This window comes from Gastrolobium bilobum, unplaced genomic scaffold, assembly GCF_033153095.1.
Source record: "Gastrolobium bilobum isolate Gb01-03AN ecotype WA unplaced genomic scaffold, APGP_CSIRO_Gbil_v1 utg2525, whole genome shotgun sequence".
NCBI lineage: Eukaryota > Viridiplantae > Streptophyta > Magnoliopsida > Fabales > Fabaceae > Gastrolobium > Gastrolobium bilobum.
Genome location: NW_026899536.1, coordinates 1 through 20,762, shown reverse-complemented (window position 1 = coordinate 20,762; position 20,762 = coordinate 1). Strand labels below are relative to the sequence as shown.

Sequence of the window (20,762 nt, the reverse complement as noted above, 5' to 3'; positions counted from 1 at the left end):
GAGAACCGACTGACCCTAATTTTTTACAAGAAAAAGACAATTAAATAAATATATAATCAGAAAATTTGACCCACCTTCACAATTGTCCTTCTCTCCTGCTCCTTTGGATCTCTCTCTCTCTCTCTCTCCCCGTCCTCTGAGCTCAGATCCTCTGAAGTGAAGGTTTTCTTCTTCTGCTACAACCCCATCTTCTTGTTGTTCTTCATCTCCATTGGAACACCAATTTCGGAGCTTTGAATTGCTGGTTAAACGGTCTATTTTTTATTTTTGTTTGCTGAATTTTGAAGTTGGAGCTTGATCTTCGATCTGGTCGGTGAGGGAAGTGTATGACACAGTAGGTAGCTGGTGACACTGCTTTCTGTTTGATCTATTGCCAGAAAGAAGAAAAAAAGAAAGAAAGAAAGAAACAAAGGAAAACAAGATGCAGCAAGATCAGCTCAAGAAGGTTGTTTCTTTATCCGATCTCAGGATTGACCCTTTTGTCTGCAGAGTTTGTTACAGTGCTATGAACTCACTTGGAGTTGGAAAGGGTGAAAAAAAAAATGGAAAATTGGAAACTGGGGTGGCAGAGAAAGGGAAAAAAAATTATAATTTGAAAGGGATAATGAATGTAACAGTCAAACACTGAGTATGCTGAGGCATTTGTTGTCAAAATTGTTCCTTTACGTTTTCATACTAGTTCATTGACGTTGAGTAGAGGGTTTTCTGTTTCATACTTTTTGTTGCTCGTGGTTCTTATGTGATTTTAGTTTGGAGGTTTCAATTTTGATTGAGCGTCACTGTTGGATTGATTTCATTTAATCCAAAATTTGTTGATTAATGGTGGATGTTATGGCTGGATATTGTTCAGTTGCCGTTGAATTTTCTGTGAATTTGATTATTTTTTTTCCCGTCTTTGTTAGAATTTTTGCACATTGTGGAGTCCATTTGAATCTTTTTATTTATTTTTTTAAATAATTATTTCTAGTTTTTATGATTCAATGTTAATCATGGCATCTTGCTTGGAGTGATGATTTGTGAAATAATGATGGTCAAACTGCCTTGTGTCTAGCTCTGTAAAGCTGCAAGATTTGGTTAAAATTTATACTTATACTTACTTTGATTCGGTTCCTTTATATATGTTTTCCAGTTGATTGTGGTTATTTTCAATTATTGGTAATAAGTTTTTCAGGACATGAAATTTGGCATAATTTATTAATGTGCAGGATATTAAGGAGTTAGAGTTTTTCACTGAGTATGGGGATGCCAACAGATACAAGATTCTTGAAGTTATTGGGAAGGGTAGCTATGGAGTTGTTTGTGCAGCAATTGACACACACACCGGGGGAAAAGTTGCAATAAAGAAGATTCATGACATTTTTGAACATATCTCTGATGCCATTAGAATCCTCCGTGAAGTCAAGTTGCTAAGACTTTTAAGACACCCTGATATTGTTGAGATTAAGCGGATCATGTTGCCACCTTCAAAGAGGGAGTTCAAAGATATTTATGTAGTGTTTGAGCTCATGGAGTCTGATCTCCATCAAGTCATCAAAGCTAATGATGACTTGACTCGTGAACACCATCAGTTTTTTCTTTATCAGATGCTACGTGCATTGAAATATATGCATACAGGTATTTTCTCTTTCATATTTTGGCCTTTATATGCATTCTTGTTACGCCTTGTTGTATTTCATAAAATATGGTGCCCAATTGCTTCTAAAGGATCTTATGCATGTTTGCAGCAAGTGTATATCACAGAGATCTGAAGCCCAAGAATATACTGGCAAATGCAAACTGCAAACTCAAAATTTGTGATTTTGGACTGGCAAGAGTTGCATTCAATGATGCCCCAACAACAATATTTTGGACGGTAATGTGGTTTATTTAATTTGAATTGCATATAGAGCATATGAAATTTATGACTGTTTTGGTACATTCAGTTAGTTGCATTGAGGTTTTTTAATGCTTTCTTTTGGTGCATTTTGCAGGATTATGTCGCTACAAGATGGTATAGAGCACCAGAACTTTGTGGGTCTTTCTCTTCTAAGGTATAGTTTGGCCAAAACTTTGTGATGACCTATCTGCTATGGGGGCAACTTTGTTTATGTTTAACAAGAAGTTATTGTATTGACATTATTATTGAGACATGTTTGAATGAATAATAATTTTCCCTACATTGTCGTTGCATATTAAAAATCTTCATTGGCTTTCTGTGACTAGTTTGCTTTTCTGAGGCTCAAATATTCGATTTAATGTTCTCATGATAGGGTGATTTCCCTCTAAATTTTAATCTGAAAGAGGAAATCTGATGGTACCCTGCAATGTAACAGTAAACAATCACAAAGAATTAGCAAGAAAATACTTCTATTGATGCAATTAGTCAATGGAGACAACTCCTTTACAAACACAGCGATAATGGTGAATACAGAAACAAAACAACACTGACTCTTCACCCTAATTACAGACTCCAACATACAGTAGCACACCATTATTGAACACTAATACAAGACATAGAATTAAGACTCCAACACTAATGATAATATAGAAATAATAATAGTAATCAGAACTCCCTCAACAAGGCAATGGACCACCTCCTTCCCTTTCCAACCCCACTATTGCAATATTCTCAGATATCCCCCACGTTTCCTTCTCTCTCCCTTATAACTAACTCTCCATTCTCTACACCACCCACATTTTCCTCTCCATTCAGAGCCAGCCACGTGTCATCCTTTCTTGTAACAAACTCTTTCTTTTCTTTCCCTGTTGTATCCTTTCTTTCAGCCACTACATGCTCTTCATTGGAATGGGGCTGTTGATTAGTCTTTTCATTGGTCTTGGGCTGTCCATGTTGGTTTTGGGCTGACTTATTGTTGAGATATATAATTGGTTCTTTACACTTATCTATCTTCCTCTACTTCTTGCGTCTATATACCAAAGCTAGTGGTCCATCAACACTCCCCCCTTTAACATTCACCTTATCCTCAAGGTGAAAAGATGGAAACAACTGTTGCAACTCGTTCATATCTTCCCACGACCACTCACATACAGGAAGGCCATCCCATTGCACCAACACCTTAATGCGACCATTCAATAATCTACACTCATTCACAATTGCTGCTGGTTGGACCTATAACTCCAACCATTCTGATAAACACTTTGGCAATTGCAGGACAAGTACATTTGGGTTAACAACCTTCTTCTATAAGGACACATGGAACACTGGGTGCACCTTGGAATAACTAGGGAGTTTTAACTTGTAAGCTACTGGCCTCACTCCCTCCTCTACCTCAAATGGACCATAGGACCTAGGATTCAACTTCTGGTTTAAGTGTTTGGCCAATGACCTCAACTTGTAGGGCTGTATTTTTAGATAAACCATTTCTCCAACATCATGGACAACCTCCCTTCGACCAATATTAGCCTGCTTCTTCATTCTCTCTTGGGATTTGCAGAGATTCAGTCTCAGATCTACCAATACTGAATCTCGAGCCTCTGCGTTTGATCCTCTACTGCTACCGAAGCTGTCCTTTTATCAAATTTGACAATGGAAGGAGGATCTCTGCCATACATAGCCTTGAAAGGAGTCATTTGGGTAGAACGGTTGTAAGTGCTGTTGAACCAAAATTCATCCCATGGAATCCATTTGGCCTAACTCTTAGGATGCCCACTTGCAACGCAACGTAGATACGTTTCTAAGGTTCGGTTCACCACCTCCGTTTGACCATCCGTTTGGGGATGGTAAGTGGAACTGAATTTCAATTTTGTTCCCGACAATTTGAATAGTTCGCTCCAAAATTTGCTGACAAATACTCTGTCACGGTCAGAAACAATAGACTTGGGAAACCCATGCAGCCTAATTATGTCCTTAATAAACAGCAAGGCCATATCTTCTGCCGTGAATGGATGAGTGAGAGTAATGAAGTGAGCATATTTAGTGAGACGGTCCACCACCACCATAATTGTGTCTGCACCTTTGGATTTTGGTAAACCAGCCTCAAAATCCATCGATAAATCCTCCCAAACCTGATCAGGTATAGGCAAGGGTTGCAGCAACCCCGCAGGCATCAAACCTTGATATTTTTGTTGTTGGCAAACTCCACATTCTTGCACAAACTTCTCAACATCTTTTCGCATCCCTTTCCAATTAAAAATAGTTGCCAATCTCTTATACGTTCTCATTCCTCCTGAATGTCCGCCCCATGGTGTTGAGTAAACTCAAACAAAATCTTCAGAATTTGTGGTGATGCTCGCGGAATCACTAGCCTATCTTTGAACCATAGGCATCCCTTGGCCACTCTATAACCTGGACGAGAGCTAGAAATTTGCATGACATCGGTCATAATGAACTTGGTTTATGGATCTGACAATGCCTCCTCATCCAGAAGTTGCAAAATTAGGCTAGAGATGACAAATAATTCATTATACTCCATTACTCTAGACAAGGCGTCTACTGCCTTGTTCTCATTACCAGGTTCATATTGCACCTTAAAGTCAAACCCCATAAGCTTCGCCATCCATTGTTGATGCCCTTCCACCAATAACTGTTGTTCCATTAAATATTTCAAGCTCTGCTGATCTGTCCTCACTATAAAATGACGCCCCAGCAAGTAATGAAGCCATTTTTGCACCGTAAAGATAATGGCTTTAAGTTCTCTCGTATACTGACACCCTCTTAACATGGTCTGTAAAAGGTTGACTCAGAAAGGCTATGGGGCGTCCCTTCTGCATCAAAACAACACCCATTCCCACTCCAGATGCATATGTCTCCACTATAAAAATTTCAACAAAGTCAGGTAGAGCTGAGTCTGGTAACTTCATTATTGCTGCCTTCAGGTTATTAAAAGCTTGCATCTCTGCGTCATCCCAAATGAAGTTATCTTTTTTAAGCAATTGGGTTAAAGACTTAGCTATGTGTCCATACTACGAACAAACCTTTGATAATACCCCGTTAAGCCTAAAAATCCCCTTAATGCTTTAAGAGTGTTGGTTGTGGCCAATTTTTAATGGCCTCTACCTTGGAGGGGTCTGCTTGAACACTAGTCCCACTGATAATATGACCAAGATATTCTAATTCAATCTTGACAAAATTGCACTTTTTAAGGTTTGCACAAAAATGATTCTTCTCAAGAATTTCCAACACCTGTTGCAACTGAGTAAGATATTGTTGCTCATCCTTGCTGTAAATGAGGATGTCGTCAAAGAAAACCAGAATATATTTGCGCATAGAAGGCCTAAAGACTTCATTCATCAAGGATTGGAACGTTGAAGGGGCGTTCCGCAACCCAAATGGCATTACTAAGTATTCATAATGGCCTTCATGAGTCCGAAAAGCCATCTTCTCAATATCCTCTGGTCTCATTCTTATCTGATGATACCAGACTTTAGATCCAGCTTTGAAAAAATTGCAGCATCCCCAAGTTCGTCCAGAAGCTCATCAATTACCGGCAATGGGAACTTATCCAAAATTGTAACATGGTTCAGTGCCTTATAGTCAACACAGAAACGCCAACTCCCATCTTTCTTTCTAACCAGTACTAGAGTACTGGAATAGGGGTTGGTACTGGGACGGATCCACCCTGCTGCTAACATATCCCTCACAAATTTCTCAATTTCTTCCTTATGATAATAAGGATAACGATAAGGTCGTATGTTAGGGACATTAGTTCCTTCTTATAGGAGTATGCGATGATCACAGTGTCTAGTGGGAGGCAGACCCGAAGGTGTTTTAAAAACTTTCGGGTATTGCTGTAGAATTTTTGTACAGCTTCTGAGAGATTGGGTGTGCCGTCATCAGCCATAGATATAAATCCCAACTCCAAATAATATTTCTCAGCCTCTTTTCTTGTAGCTTTCCCCAACCCCTTGAAAGAAATTTTTCCTCTAGACAGAGCGGGGTCCTCTTTTATTTCTACCATTGTTCCCTCTCTTGGCATCCTCAACATGAGCTCCTTAAAATCTGCCCTTATCTCTCCCAACCCTTCCAGCCAAGCATAACCCAAGATGACTTCCTCCTCACCCAAACTAAGTAGGAAGAAATCCTGAACAATCGACATACCTGGTAGCTCCAATTTGACTCCGTGACATTTCCCTGGACTGCTGACCTGGTACCCATCTCCCACTACTACGTTGTGTGCACATGCCTTGTTGACTGGGATGCCCAACTCCAAAGCTAAGTGATCCGCCAAGACGTTGTGTGATGCACCCACGCACCCGAATTGATCAACACCATTTTTTTGCCACATATTTCACCCCACAACTTGAGCAACTTGCTAGAAGTCAGAGCCGTGATGCTATGTACGCTCAATTGGAGCGCCTCCCTTGTCTCTGGCCCATTTTCTGTAACAATAGCTTCTACCCCTTTGATGTCAGATTCACCAACCCCCAACAACGTCACGTTAAGATTGGTGTTCTGACAGATATGATCCAGCAAATATGGTGCATCTCAACGATAACACAAGTTCCGACGTCTCTTATCGATGAGCTCTTCAGGTGACATGCGTCTATATCGAGCTCGCTCTGCTTCCTCCATTGGCGTTAGGGTTTCGATTCACAGAAGCCCCATTACTTGTTGTATTAGACGCTGCACTTTCATTGTTTGCTGTTTGAGGAGAGCCCACCTCAGTGGTTCGGTTCGTTTGGGTCATGATACGCGGCCCACCTCCTACAGGCCTAATTCGTCCTTTACCATTTGTTGTATTAGACCTATTTTCAGCACCAACGGCTCTATTGGGCAATGTTGTCCGTGTATAATGGGCTTCATTTGGCCCAAGCCCATTACCAGCCTTTCCCATCGTCGTCCCTAACCTCTCCAACACTATCTCCCTCTCTTCGACTCTGTTGCTAGAGTCATTCCTATTTTAGGTCGCGCAAGTTATGCAGACGGATCTCCACTCGTATCTCCTCCTTCAATCCATTAAGGAAAGCCGCTTGCAAATTTCTTCATCGGCGTGGTGGAGCGGTGCCGATAACAGTTGAAAATTTTCTCGATATTCTGCAACGGACCCATTTTGTCGAAGGCACATGAGAGCCTCATATGGGTTTCCAGAAAAAGATGAGTGGAATCGTTGCAAAACTACAAAGCGAAAATCGTCCCATTTAATGGTCAGGTTTTGAGGTTCCCACCATTGTAACCAATTCAGGGCCCTACCTTTCAGGAAAATCAAAGTCGTCTCTATCTGTTCTTCCTCCGAAATCCGGTTTATTCGGAAATAACGCTCCGTTTTGTAAATCCATCTATATTGATCATCCCCAGCAAAGTACGGAACCTCCACTCTTCTCATTCTCTCTTCGTCTCCGGTGTTCGTCACGGTACCTCCACCGCCAGCATCTACTCCGTTCCCCCTTGCTCCACCGCTGTTGTGCTGAACACGTTCATTCATATTCAAACGTTGCTGCATTCGATCCATAAATTGCATTGGTGTCACGTTAAATTGCTAAATCGAATTTTCTACTCCCACCAGACGCTTATCAGTCCCACCAATGCGTTGCTCATTTTACCCCAACCTCTGTTCGATTTTCTTCTACTCTAGCTTCCATGCGTGACCTTACCATTCACAACTCTTTCAGGATCAAAAGCTTTGATACCAATTTGATGGTACCCAACAATGTAACAGTAAACAATCACCGGGAATTAGGAAGAAAATACTTCTATTGATGCAATGAGTCAATGGAGATAACTCCTTTACAAACACAGCGATAATGGTGAATACATAAACAGAACAACACTGACTCTTCACCCTAATTACAAACTCCAACATACAGTAGCACACCACTATTGAACACTAATACAGGACATAAAATTAAGACTCCAACACTAATGACAATATAGAAATGATAACAGTAATCAGAACTCCCTCAACAAGGCAATCCACCACCTCATTGAGCTTCCCTTTCCAACCCCACTATTGCAATATTCTCAGATATCCTCCACGTTTCCTTCTCTCCCCCTTATAACTAACTCTCCATTCTCTACACCACCCACATTTTCCTTCCCATTCAGAGCCAGCCACATGTCATCCTTTCTTGTAACAAACTCTTTCTTTTCTTTCCCTGTTGTATCCTTCCTTTCAGCCACTACACGCTCTTCATTGGAATTGGGCTGTTGATTAGTCTCTTCATTGGTCTTGGTCTGTCCATGTTGGTTTTGGGCTGACTTATCTCTCTTCCTCCACTTTTTGCGTCTATATCAGAGCTAGTGGTCCATCAAAATCTAACCACATTTTGTGGTTTTAGTGTAGGTTAGAGCTATGGAGTTTTGAGTATCATCTTCATGTTAGATGTCTGGCATGGAATATAAAATTTGAGTAATTGTTGTTGAAGGAAAATTTAGTACAACCTTTCCAGATACCTGTAAGTAGGTATTTGGAGGAAATTAGAGTTGGGAAGCTGGGAATAGAATGGTGTGCAACTTAATACAATTTTATGTCAACACTATGGTATACTTATTGTTGTTTGTCACTTTCTTCCCACTATGTTACATAACAAGGTCAATTATGCTCAATCCAGAAAGGAGAAATTGAAAATGTATTTTGCTTGCTTGACTTGTAAGGACGTTGCACTTATTTCTGTATGAAATGCTTTCTGTGTGTTTTATAGTAAACAGTAATGCCTAGATTATAATAATTCTTGTTCAGGGAGGACTATTGATCTCTCCTGGAAGTTGAATTTATCTGTCTTTCAGGTAATTGTGTCAGTTTGTCTGTTTCCCTGAAGTGGTTTGGTTGGAATGTGTAATTTTCCTTCTATAATATTCTGATTTTGTTGGTATTCTTTTTTTGCAGTATACACAAGCAATTGATATATGGAGCATTGGATGCATTTTTGCAGAGGTGTTGACAGGAAAGCCATTGTTTCCTGGTAAAAGTGTTGTGCATCAATTAGATTTGATTACTGATCTTCTTGGGACACCATCACCTGAAACTATTACAGGAGTATGGACCATTGTTTTTTGTTTCTCTTTCACTTAAATTGTATTCTTATTTGCTTGTTATTGTTGCTTCTTTCGTAAAAACTATTTAAGAAGTATTTGGCTATTAAATTTATGCAGGTTCGAAATGACAAGGCAAGGAAGTACCTTATGGAAATGCGGAAGAAACCTCTTGTGCCATTTGAACAGAAATTTCCAAATGCTGATCCGTTGGCACTTCGCCTAATGCAAAGGCTTTTAGCATTTGATCCAAAGGATAGGCCAACTGCTCAAGAGGTATCTGTTTATCCATTATGTCATATGTTATGCCCCATCTAGGGAGTTACAGTGAAGTGTGTTTCAGGATCTTTGTATTGATGTTGTCTTTTTTTCGTTCAACATAAATCTGAAAAAAACCATTCTGCGTGTTTGGTAAAACAGGCACTAGCTGATCCTTTCTTTAAGGGTTTGGCCAAAGTTGAGAGAGAACCTTCTTCTCAACCAATTTCAAAAATGGAATTTGAGTTTGAGAGGAGACGGGTGACAAAGGAGGATGTTAGGGAACTAATATATCGGGAAATACTGGAATATCATCCTCAGCTGCTTAAAGATTACATGAATGGAACTGAAGGCACAAACTTCCTCTACCCTAGGTCAAAACTTAATACCCATTGCTTATTTTACTATTCTAACATAGATGCACATATCACTTATAAATATATGCAATGCTTATTATTTACGGAGATAAGTTCCTTGCAGTGCAATAGATCAATTCCGAAAGCAATTTGCTTATCTTGAGGAAAATCATGGTAAAAATGGCCCAGTGATTCCTCCAGAAAGGAAGCATGTCTCCCTTCCAAGGTAAGACTAACACGTGCTAACCATGGAAGGCTTTGTAGTTACTGTGTTTAATTTCTCGCTATTGAATGGTGGTTCGCGTGTTGAGTTTGGTTGATTTTTTTAACTAAATATTCTCTGATGGATATGTTAATATTCTCTGAAGGTCCACTGTTCACTCTAGTACAATTCCTCCAAGTACACAGCCATCTTTTTCTCCTTATGAGAACAAGCAAATCAAAGAAGACGCATCAAAGATTTCCAGAGCAGCAGAATCAAATTCTGGCAGTCAATTAAGGGGTTCACGACCTCCACCAAGGGTGCCAGCAGGTATACACTATATGATTAATGTGGTGCTTGGCTTAATTTTTTTTTGGGAGGGTATAAATGAATTTGTTAGAATTTAGAAGCTGGAAAGGTACAGAGGAGGACAAGATAACAGTAAAAGAAACAAAAATGAATAACATTAGCTCGGGAAAACTATTCAACCCTTATCTATTTCTATTATATCATTAACCATTTTTTCTTTCCTTGCCACAGCTAGACCAGGTCGAGTTGTAGGGCCAGTTCCACGCTATGACAACGGGAGAAACATAGAAGATACTTATGACTCAAGGATCTACCGAAATACACTTCCTCAAGCAGTCTCTCCGCACTGTTTCCATAGGATGCACCCCGCTAACACAAGATCTATATCAGAAACACACAAGGATATTTCACAAGGCAATCATCAGCTCCCATCCCAGCAGTATAACATGTCAGCCAGACCAGTACCTATTGATCTTAATACCAACCCATATTACCAGCAGGGCAATAATGATCACTTAAATGATCCTGTCACTACTATTGATGCAAAACTGCTACAGGCACAATCTCAATTTGGTGCAGTTGGTGCTGCAGCAGTAGCTGTTGCCGCTCACAGGCATTCAGGGGACTTTCAGGTTGGATTGTCATAAGTTGGGAAGTCTTAAGAGAGACATGATGCTCTATGCTAATATGGATGGAGTTGGAGGGAAGGAAGTTGATTAAATTTTAGACGGGTTTAGATTTGATTTTCCACTTTTGCTTTCAGATTACCATCCTTGTAATTATATGTACATCATTTAATTGATTAATAAAAAAAAATTGATTGTTTCTCTCCATCTTGATGCAAAAATTATTTAAGGTGGAGGAGAACTTGGAATTGTAAATGATTTCTGTGTAGCCAATGTTGTGATAGAAGTGCCTTATAGAACGGGACCTTCTGCTGTAAACGAGGTAACATTACTTTGCCACAGTAGATTACCGTAAGAAATAGTAAAATCTCACAAGTTAGCTATAAAACAGCAGTATTGCTGAGTAAAACATATGAGAGGGTTTTATAAGTAGACATTTTGTTATATTGAAATTTCATTAATCATGTTTTGGGATGATAATATCAAAGTTCCTAACTGTCCATTCTGCTAGTTGGCCAACATCACTTATGTATATTTCAGTCCCGAAGTCAATTGATGGCCAGTGCTTCTCCACACTCAGGTTTAGTACCTGAATCCTGCATTAAATATGTTAAACAACAAATACTAAGTATTTCTATCACTTGTTATTAATAATCATGCCAAAATTGATAAATGAGCTCATAATTAAAGTTGTTATATTCATAGGATTGCTTTTAGGGTAAGAGATTTCTCCGGTCAATGGAGATAAGTTATTTCCAGTGAATCCAAAACGACGTCGTTTTAGGACGGAAATTAAAGTATTTTTGTAATTATAATATATTGCAGGGTTATATTAGTCTTTATCATTATAATTTTTTAATCTTATAATACCAAAACGACGTCATTTTAAGCTCACAGAGATAATTTTATTTCCGGTGACTGGAGAAATACTTTTCCCTTGTTTTTAAGACAAAAAACATTAAACTTGCCTGATAAAAATAGAGTGATTGAGAGAGCCTTCCAGCATCAAGCTCCCATGTTCTTGGATCACCAACCCATCCTTCACCTTTCTTTGTCGGGTACCCGTATTTGCCCCAAACCGAGTGGGGCAAAATTTGGAGTATATCTTGAGGCTGTGGGTTGCTATACGGGTCAGAGGTCTTTACTGGTTTCTCCAAGTGAATGGCATTACCTGGAGCATGGCGGTGTCGGTCCGGTGAACCCATAAGGAGGACATTGTTGAAGCTGGTTGGGTTTGCACCGTGGTTAAATTTTCGGGTTAATGATCATTTCACTATATCTGGTAACATCAGAGGTGACATCCCCATTGCATGGTTCCCCATTGTTCTTCCAACAACTTCTATGTCCATAGGGTAGAATCGGCTTTTTGGACCCCCTCCCCTCTTGATATCAAGGGTGAATCTTACCTTAAAATGTGGAGACTTTGGTAGGTATATATACATAAATTTTCATATTATGATGACTTAGGAAGCATATAAGGGAAATGCTAATAAGTTTCTAAATAGAGTGAAACAAACTCACTATTTTTGACATGCCTCTTGTTTCATAGTGGTATCCACCAGATAATCCTGTTATAGCATCTGATCTCAAATAGAGCATTAGCCATGGATATTTAGAAGATGTCTTCAACACATGGTGAAAGATCCAGCTTCCTTTATTGACTTCCTTCTCCCAAGTCAGAGAGTAATAACAGGTGTCATTCATATAAGCTAATGTTGCAGCAGCATCATTCAAGTCCCATGAGCCATAGAAACTTACCCTCATGATCTTCCTTTCCTTTTGATACACTTTGGTATAGCTGTGGTGCATTGAAGGCATATTCATACACCCTTTTCCAAAGCATGGAAACTCGGGCAGCTGTGGGAAGGGCTTTGCTTTGAAGCCATTTTTTGGGCATACTGCAGCTAAGGTGTCCATGTTACCACTCTTGAGCATTATCATCCAGAACTGCCATGGCCTTGGAGTATCTAAAACTTCACATTTTGTAAAGAACCTTGGGATACACCACCCCAAAAGTTAGCTCAAAGGGTGGGAGTGCCCAAGGCCTTATAAACTCCACATTGGTTGCACATACAACCAATGTGGGACTATATATCTCAACACGCCCCCTCACACAAGAGCCCATTGGGCTTGAAGAGTGGACAATGCAACAGGCCCAGCCTACCTGTGCTGAGAAACGCCACAAGAGAAAGTGGGGGGCGGCGAGGCTCTGATACCATGTAAAGAACCTTCCTCACCGCCCCCCACCTTAAAGTGGAAGCACAAAAAAGGTAAATCAAAGATTGGGCCTGTTGCATAATCCACGCTTCAAGCCAAGAGGGCTCTTGCGTGAGGGGGCGTGTTGAGATATACAGTCCCACATTGGTTGAAGAGCAACTAATGTGGAGTTTATAAGGCCTTGGACACTCTCACCCCTTGAGCTAGCTTTTGGGGTGGTGTATCCCAAGGTTCTTTACATGTTGAGATATATAAAACCATTAATGTAGCCTCACCCAACAGCTTAAGCTTTTGGGTTGAATTGGTTCTTTACATGGTATCAGAGCCTCGGTGTACCGGGTTCGATCCTCGCCGCCCCCTACTTTCTTTCAAGTGGAATTTCTTTGTTCGCACAGGCAGGTGGGCCTGTGCATTGTCCACCCTTCAAGCCCAGTGGGCTCTCGTGTGAGGGGGCGTGTTGAGATATATAAAACCATTAATGTAGCCTCACCCAACAGCTTAAGCTTTTGGGTTGAATTGTCTCACCCTTAGAGCTAGCTTTTGGGGTGGTGTATGCCAAGGTTCTTTACATGGTATCAAGAGCGGGTTCGTTCCTACCCTAATTCAAATATGAAATAACCATCCAAACACTTCCATCACCGTCAAACACCTCCTAAACACCTCCTTGAATCTGTCCAACACAGAAACCTAGTCTACTGACCTCCGATCAAGAACGTGAGGTGACCATCCGACTCAGAAGGATCCAACGAGTCGACCGCCGCTGGACCCATCGCCGTCAACCGCCGCACGCGTCGCCACGCGCCGTCACACGCGCGGCCAGTCTCCGGGGCGTGAGCTCCACGCGCCGCCTTCCCAACGTCTTTTTCCGCCGCGACTTGCACAGACCTTCTCGCCGGCTTCTTCCCTTCCTGTTCCAGAGGTCAGATCAAAAATTTACAAACCTTGATTTTTCATCAACGGTCAACCCTTCTCTTTCTATTCATGGCTTCCTCAAAACACTCATGGTGCACCCACTGCAATAAAATTGGTCATACCCGTGAGAAATGTTGGGAAATCCACGGGAAACCTGCAAATTGGAAGCCCAAAGGACAAAATAAAGGTCGTGCATATCAGGTCTCTACTGATGACAAGGTTGATGAGCCTCATGCACCCTCTAACTCTTATGGTGTCTTTCTTAGCAAGACTCAGTTTGAACAAGTTCAGAGACTTTTGACTCAACCTCCTAAGGCCACTAGTCATGTGGTCCAGCAAGGTACAGCTTTCCATGTTGATAGTCAAAATCATTGGATCCTTGATTCTGGAGCCTCTGATCATATATGACAGGTAATCTTGGCTTGTTTTGTTCATACACTCCATATTCTGAACCTTCTCGGGTCAAGATCGCCGATGGCAGTTTTTCCCAGATTGCGGGACACAGAACCATTAAACTTTCTGAACTGATTACTTTGACATCAGTTCTTTATGTTCCTTCTCTGACTTGTAATCTCATTTCCATTAGCAAGCTCACCTCTGAGTTGCATTGCTTTGCTAAATTCTTTCCACATGGTTGTGTTTTTCAGGAACAGGACTCAGAAAGGATGATTGGCAGTGCTAGAGAGGATGGTGGACTTTTACTACTTTGAGGAGGATGTGACTCATGAAGCTATTTTCGTAGAAAAAAACTCTATGTTTCCTTTTGATTCATGTAATGATGTTATGCTGTGGCATCGTAGGTGTAACACCCCTAGAACCGGTTTGTTAACATCGCATTATGATATTAAGCGCAGTTACAATCACATGGGTTCAATTAAAATCCGGATAAATTTTTCATTTTAAAACATACCGAATTTATAATACCCAATTTCGTGATCATAACCGTATTACCTTGCGGAATCAGATAAATTAAGCTTAACATCATTTTCTTATTCCATTTGTAAATCATTAATTTACTTCCTATTTATTTCACAACTTCTACTATATTGTAGATCTCTTCATTAACTACGCGTGGCTTCAAACCGCGCTCAAATCGGAGCACCGTAGCCCAAGTTAGGACAATTTGAAGCAACACAAGAGAGTGTTGGTCACAGGCCCCGCGCGCTTCAGCGCGCTACCAGGCGCTCAAGCGCGCGCTATCGGGCGCTACAGCATCCACCTTGGCGCTTAAGCGCACGGAGGCAGGAAGCATCAGGTATTTCAGTGTGAATGGGCGCTTAAGCGCGCATCAGGGCGCTCAAGCGCGCTATCCTGGGCGCTCAAGCTCCCATTGAGACGTTTTAGCGCGCAGAGACAGAAGCATCTCCTCCTTCAGTGGCTAAGGGCGCTCAAGCGCGCAACCCTGGGCGCTTAAGCCCCACTCTGGGCGCTAAAACACGAGGGGACAGTAAGCATCCCATCTTTCTGCAGCGAAGGGCGCTTAAGCTCGAGCCAGGGCGCTCCCCTCGCAATCCTGGGCGCTTAAGCCCCCACTTGGGCGCTCCAGCGCGAGGAGGCCGAATGCATTGGCACTCACAGGGGCAGCAGGGCGCTTGGGCGTGCTCCTGGGCGCTTAAGCGCGCTGCCAGGGAATTCCAATCCCCACATTTTTAAAGTCCAAGTCTAGGGGAAGATGCATCCCCATACCAAACCCCAATTGTCCATGCCCCAAAACTAAATCCTAGCACTCATCCAACCTCTCCTCATGAGATTTAGCTAGGATTTGGGGCAGCATAACCTTTGTTTTCTCAGCGTTTCCCAATTTAAACAAAAGGTACCTAATTGATTCTCAGCCCAACCAATTCAATAACTCAATACATAACAAGCATGCATATGTTGAATTTCAAGTAGGCATCATTTACATTACATATCCTTTACAACTCATGGAACTTAGCTTACAAAACACTATGATCATTCCCTTGGCTCCCATCAACAAAAGAGATGACCAAAGGCATGAGCATAGGCTAAGTTCATTCCAATATACAAATCATAAATCTAGCATTGCCTATTCATTACAATTCTATACACGTGAGCTACAAAACAACATGTATAATCTCAAAAGAAATGCCACATTTCATGCATAATCCAGATATGGCCACTTGCCACCAGAGGCTCCTGCAGCATCCTTACCTGAAAGGGGGTCCCCACAACACAGGGTGAGATATACGAATATATCCAGTAAACCAGGGGTCCTTGGAGCATCTCTCCACCCCACAGTTCCATATCAGTGTAATAGCAATAACAATAATAATGCAGTAAATACATATCTATGCAAAGTGCAATAACATCTCCAGGAGAAATCCCTCGAGCTCTCAAGCTGTCCTAAGGAAACTCAGATGCAAATAGTCCTACTGGCCAGCTAACTACCAAGTATGATTTACGCATCGTCATGCAACATACCAACATAGGGAAACACCATCCTATGCCACACCAAATGCATACACATACGTATAACAAAGCATTACACTATTTTATTGCATTTATATACACAATCACAACCTCTACCCTTTCAGGGCTTGGTAGAACAGTCAAGGGAATTACACCCAAGGTCCGAAGGCTTACCTCTAGCTTCAATTCGACCTTTGTTCACCACCAATGTCAACAATACTCTACTCCAAAACCAACACCTACACATGGTGTAATGCAATCAACACATTGCATCCAAGAGTATTTCACAATCAACCATCAACTACTCAATTCAAAACACTACACAAGTATGAGCTTATCAATTCCAATGAGCTACTCAAGCTCCATAGCTTGCTCAAGCGGTTGATCACTCACGGTCGGTCCAAATGTCTCAATCCTAGACATTACAAGGACACAATCAATCATTCAACTAAGTAATTGTTCAACATGCTAGAATACTAACCAATCCAAGCATGAATTTTCCAATATTATGAACAATTATCAAATGACTATCTAGGCTCATTTCCACCAATTAAATGTCATCCTTAGCACTTTTCTCAACATGTGCTAAATCCCAATTCTACCACAACATAGCCAATTTACTCAAATTCTCACAAAACCCATAACACTATTCATTCAAAACCCTATATCATGAAATTTCCAAGAAAACATGGTTCAAGGGTTAGAATCTTACCACCAATGGTCACACAACCAAGGATTGATGGCTCCTCAAGCTTCAATGGAGGTAGAAACTCTCAAAACCCCAATTTTCACCAAAGGGCCGAATTTTTGAGAGCCAATATCTCACCACACAAAGCTCCCCACTTAAAACTAAGCTTGGATTATGAAAGAGGGCGAGATTCTAAGCGATTTAGGCTTTTGAATCACCCAAAACGGTCAAGGTTTGATCTCTCTCTCTCTTCCTCCCCTCCTTCTCCCTCCTTTCTCCTTCTTCTTCTTCTTCTTTCTGTTCTCTTTCTCGACGGGTTGCTGGGGGGAATTGGGTTCCTTTGGCTTTTAGTCACTTAACATAGGTTAAGTGGCTTTAAGCGGGTATTGGTTCGTCTATCTATTCAACTCCAATAATTACCAAACTTTACCCAAAAGTCTGGAATATTATTCTAGGAATATTACTATTTTTATTTTTATATTTTGGGCACTTTCACCAGTACCCATTTATACCCCTTAATTTTCACTGAGTACACTTTTTAACTCCAAAGTGACTCAGATTCATTTAATTAAGCATTATACTTAATTTTACCCAGTAAAACATGTTTAATTAATTAATTACACTAGATTTACTAATTAATTAAGTTGGGCTATTATAGTAGGCTAGGCCATCCAAATTTTATTTATCTTCAGAAGTTGTTGCCAAACTTATTTATTAATAAAAGTCCAAGTTTGTTTTCTTGTGATATTTGTCAACTTGCCAAGCATACTCGTGCTCATTATCCTTCTAAAGTTCACCATGACTCTTTCCCATTTTCCTTAATTCTTAGTGACATATGGGGTCCAGCCCGTGTTAAAAATATTTCAGGTACTCGATGGTTCATTACCTTCATTGATGACCATTCTCGAGTCTGTTGGGTGTATCTTCTAAAGGATAAGTCCGATGCTGCATCCGTGTTTAAAAAATTTCATGCCATGGTTCAAACCCAATTCTAAGTTGCTATACAAATTCTTCGTACAGATAATGGCAAAGAGTATTTTAACTCTATTCTTGGAGAATATCTTTCCCAACATGGCATCCTTCACCAAAGCTCGTGTCCTGACACACCCCAACAAAACCGAGTTGCGGAAAGAAAAAACCGACATCTCCTTGAAGTTGCTCGGGCTCTTATGTTTACCACGAGTGTTCCTAAATATCTTTGGGGAGAGGCAGTTCTCACTGCCTCGTATCTGATAAATCGAATGCCATCTCGCATTCTGAAATTTCAGTCTCCTCTTTCTAGTCTTGTTCGTATCTTCCCTTCCTTCCGAGGTGTCTCCTCCTTACCTCTCAAGTTATTTGGTTGCGTTGTATTTGTCCATTCCCTTCCATCAACGGTCTAAGCTTGATCCTAAGTCTCTTCAGTGTGTCTTTATTGGTTATTCTCCTACTCAACGTGGCTATAAATGTTATTCATCCTCTCTTCGTAAGGTCTTTGTCTCTATGGATGTCACTTTTTCTGAGAATGACCCTTTCTTCCCCTCGACTTCTCTTCAGGGGGAGTCTATAGGAGTAGATGAAGATCAGTCATGGGAACCTACTGATGCCACAGTATTACCTCTACTTTTGGAAACAGGGGGAGCTACAGAATCCTCACCATCAGGAGCCTCCTCAAAATGGGGACAAGTTTATAGCAGGCGAAAGCCTCCTCAAAGTGTGAATAACCCAGAGCCTCTACACTGCCAGGATTCTGAACCATGTTCTAGTTTCAGCACCCCAATACTTGAGTGTCATGGTGAAAATGATCTACACTTGCCCATTGCTCTCAGAAAAGGTACTCGATCTTGTACTACTCATCCTATTTCTAATCATATTTCATATGGAAAGTTGTCCCCAGGGTTTCGTGCTTTCAATACTATGTTGGATAGTACAAAGATACCGAGAAATATACATGAGGCTCTCAATGATAAAAAATGGAGGGATGCTGTCTTTGAAGAAATGAATGCTTTAGAAAGAAATGGAACTTGGGAGATAGTGACCCTACCCAAAGGAAAACAGGCAGTAGGATGCAAATGGGTGTTTACAATAAAATTCAATGCAGATAATACATCAACAGATACAAGGCAAGATTGGTTGCAAAGGGTTTCACTCAGACTCATGGGATAGATTATCATGAGACTTTTGCTCCGGTTGCTAAAGTCAATACCATCCGAGTTCTTTTATCTCTTGCTGCCAATCTAGATTGGCCTCTGCAACAGTTAGATGTGAAGAATCTGCAACAGTTAGATGTGAAGAATGCATTCTTAAATGGTGACTTACATGAAGAAGTCTATATGGATCCTCCACTTGGTTTTGAAAAGGGAAATGGATTAGTGTGTAAACTAAAAAAGTCTCTATATGGATTGAAACAATCTCCTAGAGAATGGTTCGACAAATTCACAAAAGCTAGCTCAAAGGGTGGGAGTGCCCAAGGCCTTATAAACTCCACATTGGTTGCACATACAACCAATGTGAGACTATATATCTCAACACATTTGCTACCCAAGTATAACTCCTTCCTAGCTGCATACCTGTTGGCAGTCTCGGTCCACAAAGAAGGTATGGATTGTTTGATATGCCTAGCCTGTTCTGCCATTCATGCATTTTGGGATCGAAGTCCACCTCTTCTGCTAGCGATCATCCAAATATGACTTTGGTCAAATTTTAAGAATTAAACTAGAGTTTTAGGGATAGGAAGAAATAAGATTGAAATACAAAATGATACTAGGGATAAGGATAAGGATTAAAGGTAAGGAAAAGTTTATGAAAATTACATCTCATCATATTGAGGATATGTAATTCTGATTTTGACTCAATATACAAATGACTCGATCATATTGTTGATGAATATCACATGCAATAGGCAAGAAACCAAATGAGTGGGGCGTGTGCATAGGGTAGTAAAAGACTGGGGTTTTATTGGTTCAAATCCTAGGTAAAGTAACTTGATTAAATCCTATGCAAAGTAATTTGGGACTAGCGACAAAATTTTTTACACTCTATGCCACGAGGGAATTAGTTTCATCCAAATGGATGAGGATATTCCTCGAAAACCAAAAAAGAATAGTATTTCAAAAGTGTATACATGTGACATTTAACCTTTTATAGAGAAGATTTAGGAAAGTTTAGGTAAGAATATGATATACATTTTTTATTGGATAAGGCCGATTATTTATGATTTGTATTTCAAATCAAGATTGGTTTGGACTTGTATCTTATAGAGGTGTGTAATTTATTATATGGGTTCAGAACAATTGTAAAATATATATTTTTTATTTCCCAAATTATATATTTATTATCCCCGTAGGGGGAGTATTATGAATAAAAGATAAAGATATAAAAATTACATTATATTATATCATGGAAATGAACATGGGATTCTAACTTATTATAAAAATTGCACCCTTTATTTGGTATATGCACCTTAGAGTAAGGAAAGATATACAATATCATTCCTATACTTCAAATGAATTGAGTTGTTGGTCAAGATTAATTTTATATACATACACTGAGCATTCATAGACTATATTATTTAAAGATGGGCCACTTACTTTGACGTTCACAATATCTGACATCAAAGCAATATTCTGCCATTCTTAGGCTTCCCGTGTTTGGTGCTTCTTTCCCAATCTCATTGCATTGATTCCACAATTCAATAGCAACTCTAAGACTATCTCTTCTCATGGCAGGATCGCCAATGACTGATATATAATTGTGATCATTCCATGCTTCATAGACTTCAAACAACAAAAAAGCACACGCAGCTGCAGCTAGAGTTGAACAATGTTGAAGCATCCTTTGCTCCATACTAGAGTAACAAAAAGAGTGTGAACTGAGATGC

The 20,762-nt window shown here is 40.3% G+C and overlaps 1 protein-coding gene and 1 pseudogene across 2 annotated transcripts; one reads left to right on the top strand and one right to left on the bottom strand.

The window, feature by feature from the left end:
- Positions 1-102: 102 nt before the first annotated feature.
- Positions 103-10,883, top strand: LOC133291147 (mitogen-activated protein kinase 19-like). Of its 2 annotated transcripts, none has more exons than XM_061489347.1 (10): positions 103-445; positions 1,206-1,614; positions 1,725-1,852; positions 1,971-2,030; positions 8,763-8,912; positions 9,029-9,184; positions 9,329-9,540; positions 9,647-9,748; positions 9,891-10,054; positions 10,265-10,883. In XM_061489347.1, exons 1-10 carry the CDS (start codon positions 422-424, stop codon positions 10,678-10,680), a joined length of 1,821 nt encoding a protein of 606 aa, XP_061345331.1. In that variant the 5' UTR covers positions 103-421; the 3' UTR covers positions 10,681-10,883. The 2 variants fall into 2 exon arrangements, with proteins under 2 accessions (XP_061345331.1, XP_061345333.1); XM_061489349.1 differs by having other exon boundaries at positions 433-445; positions 1,253-1,614.
- A 233-nt stretch (positions 10,884-11,116) lies between these two features.
- LOC133291143 (uncharacterized) lies at positions 11,117-20,728 on the bottom strand (annotated as a pseudogene).
- Between the last annotated feature and the right edge of the window lie 34 nt (positions 20,729-20,762).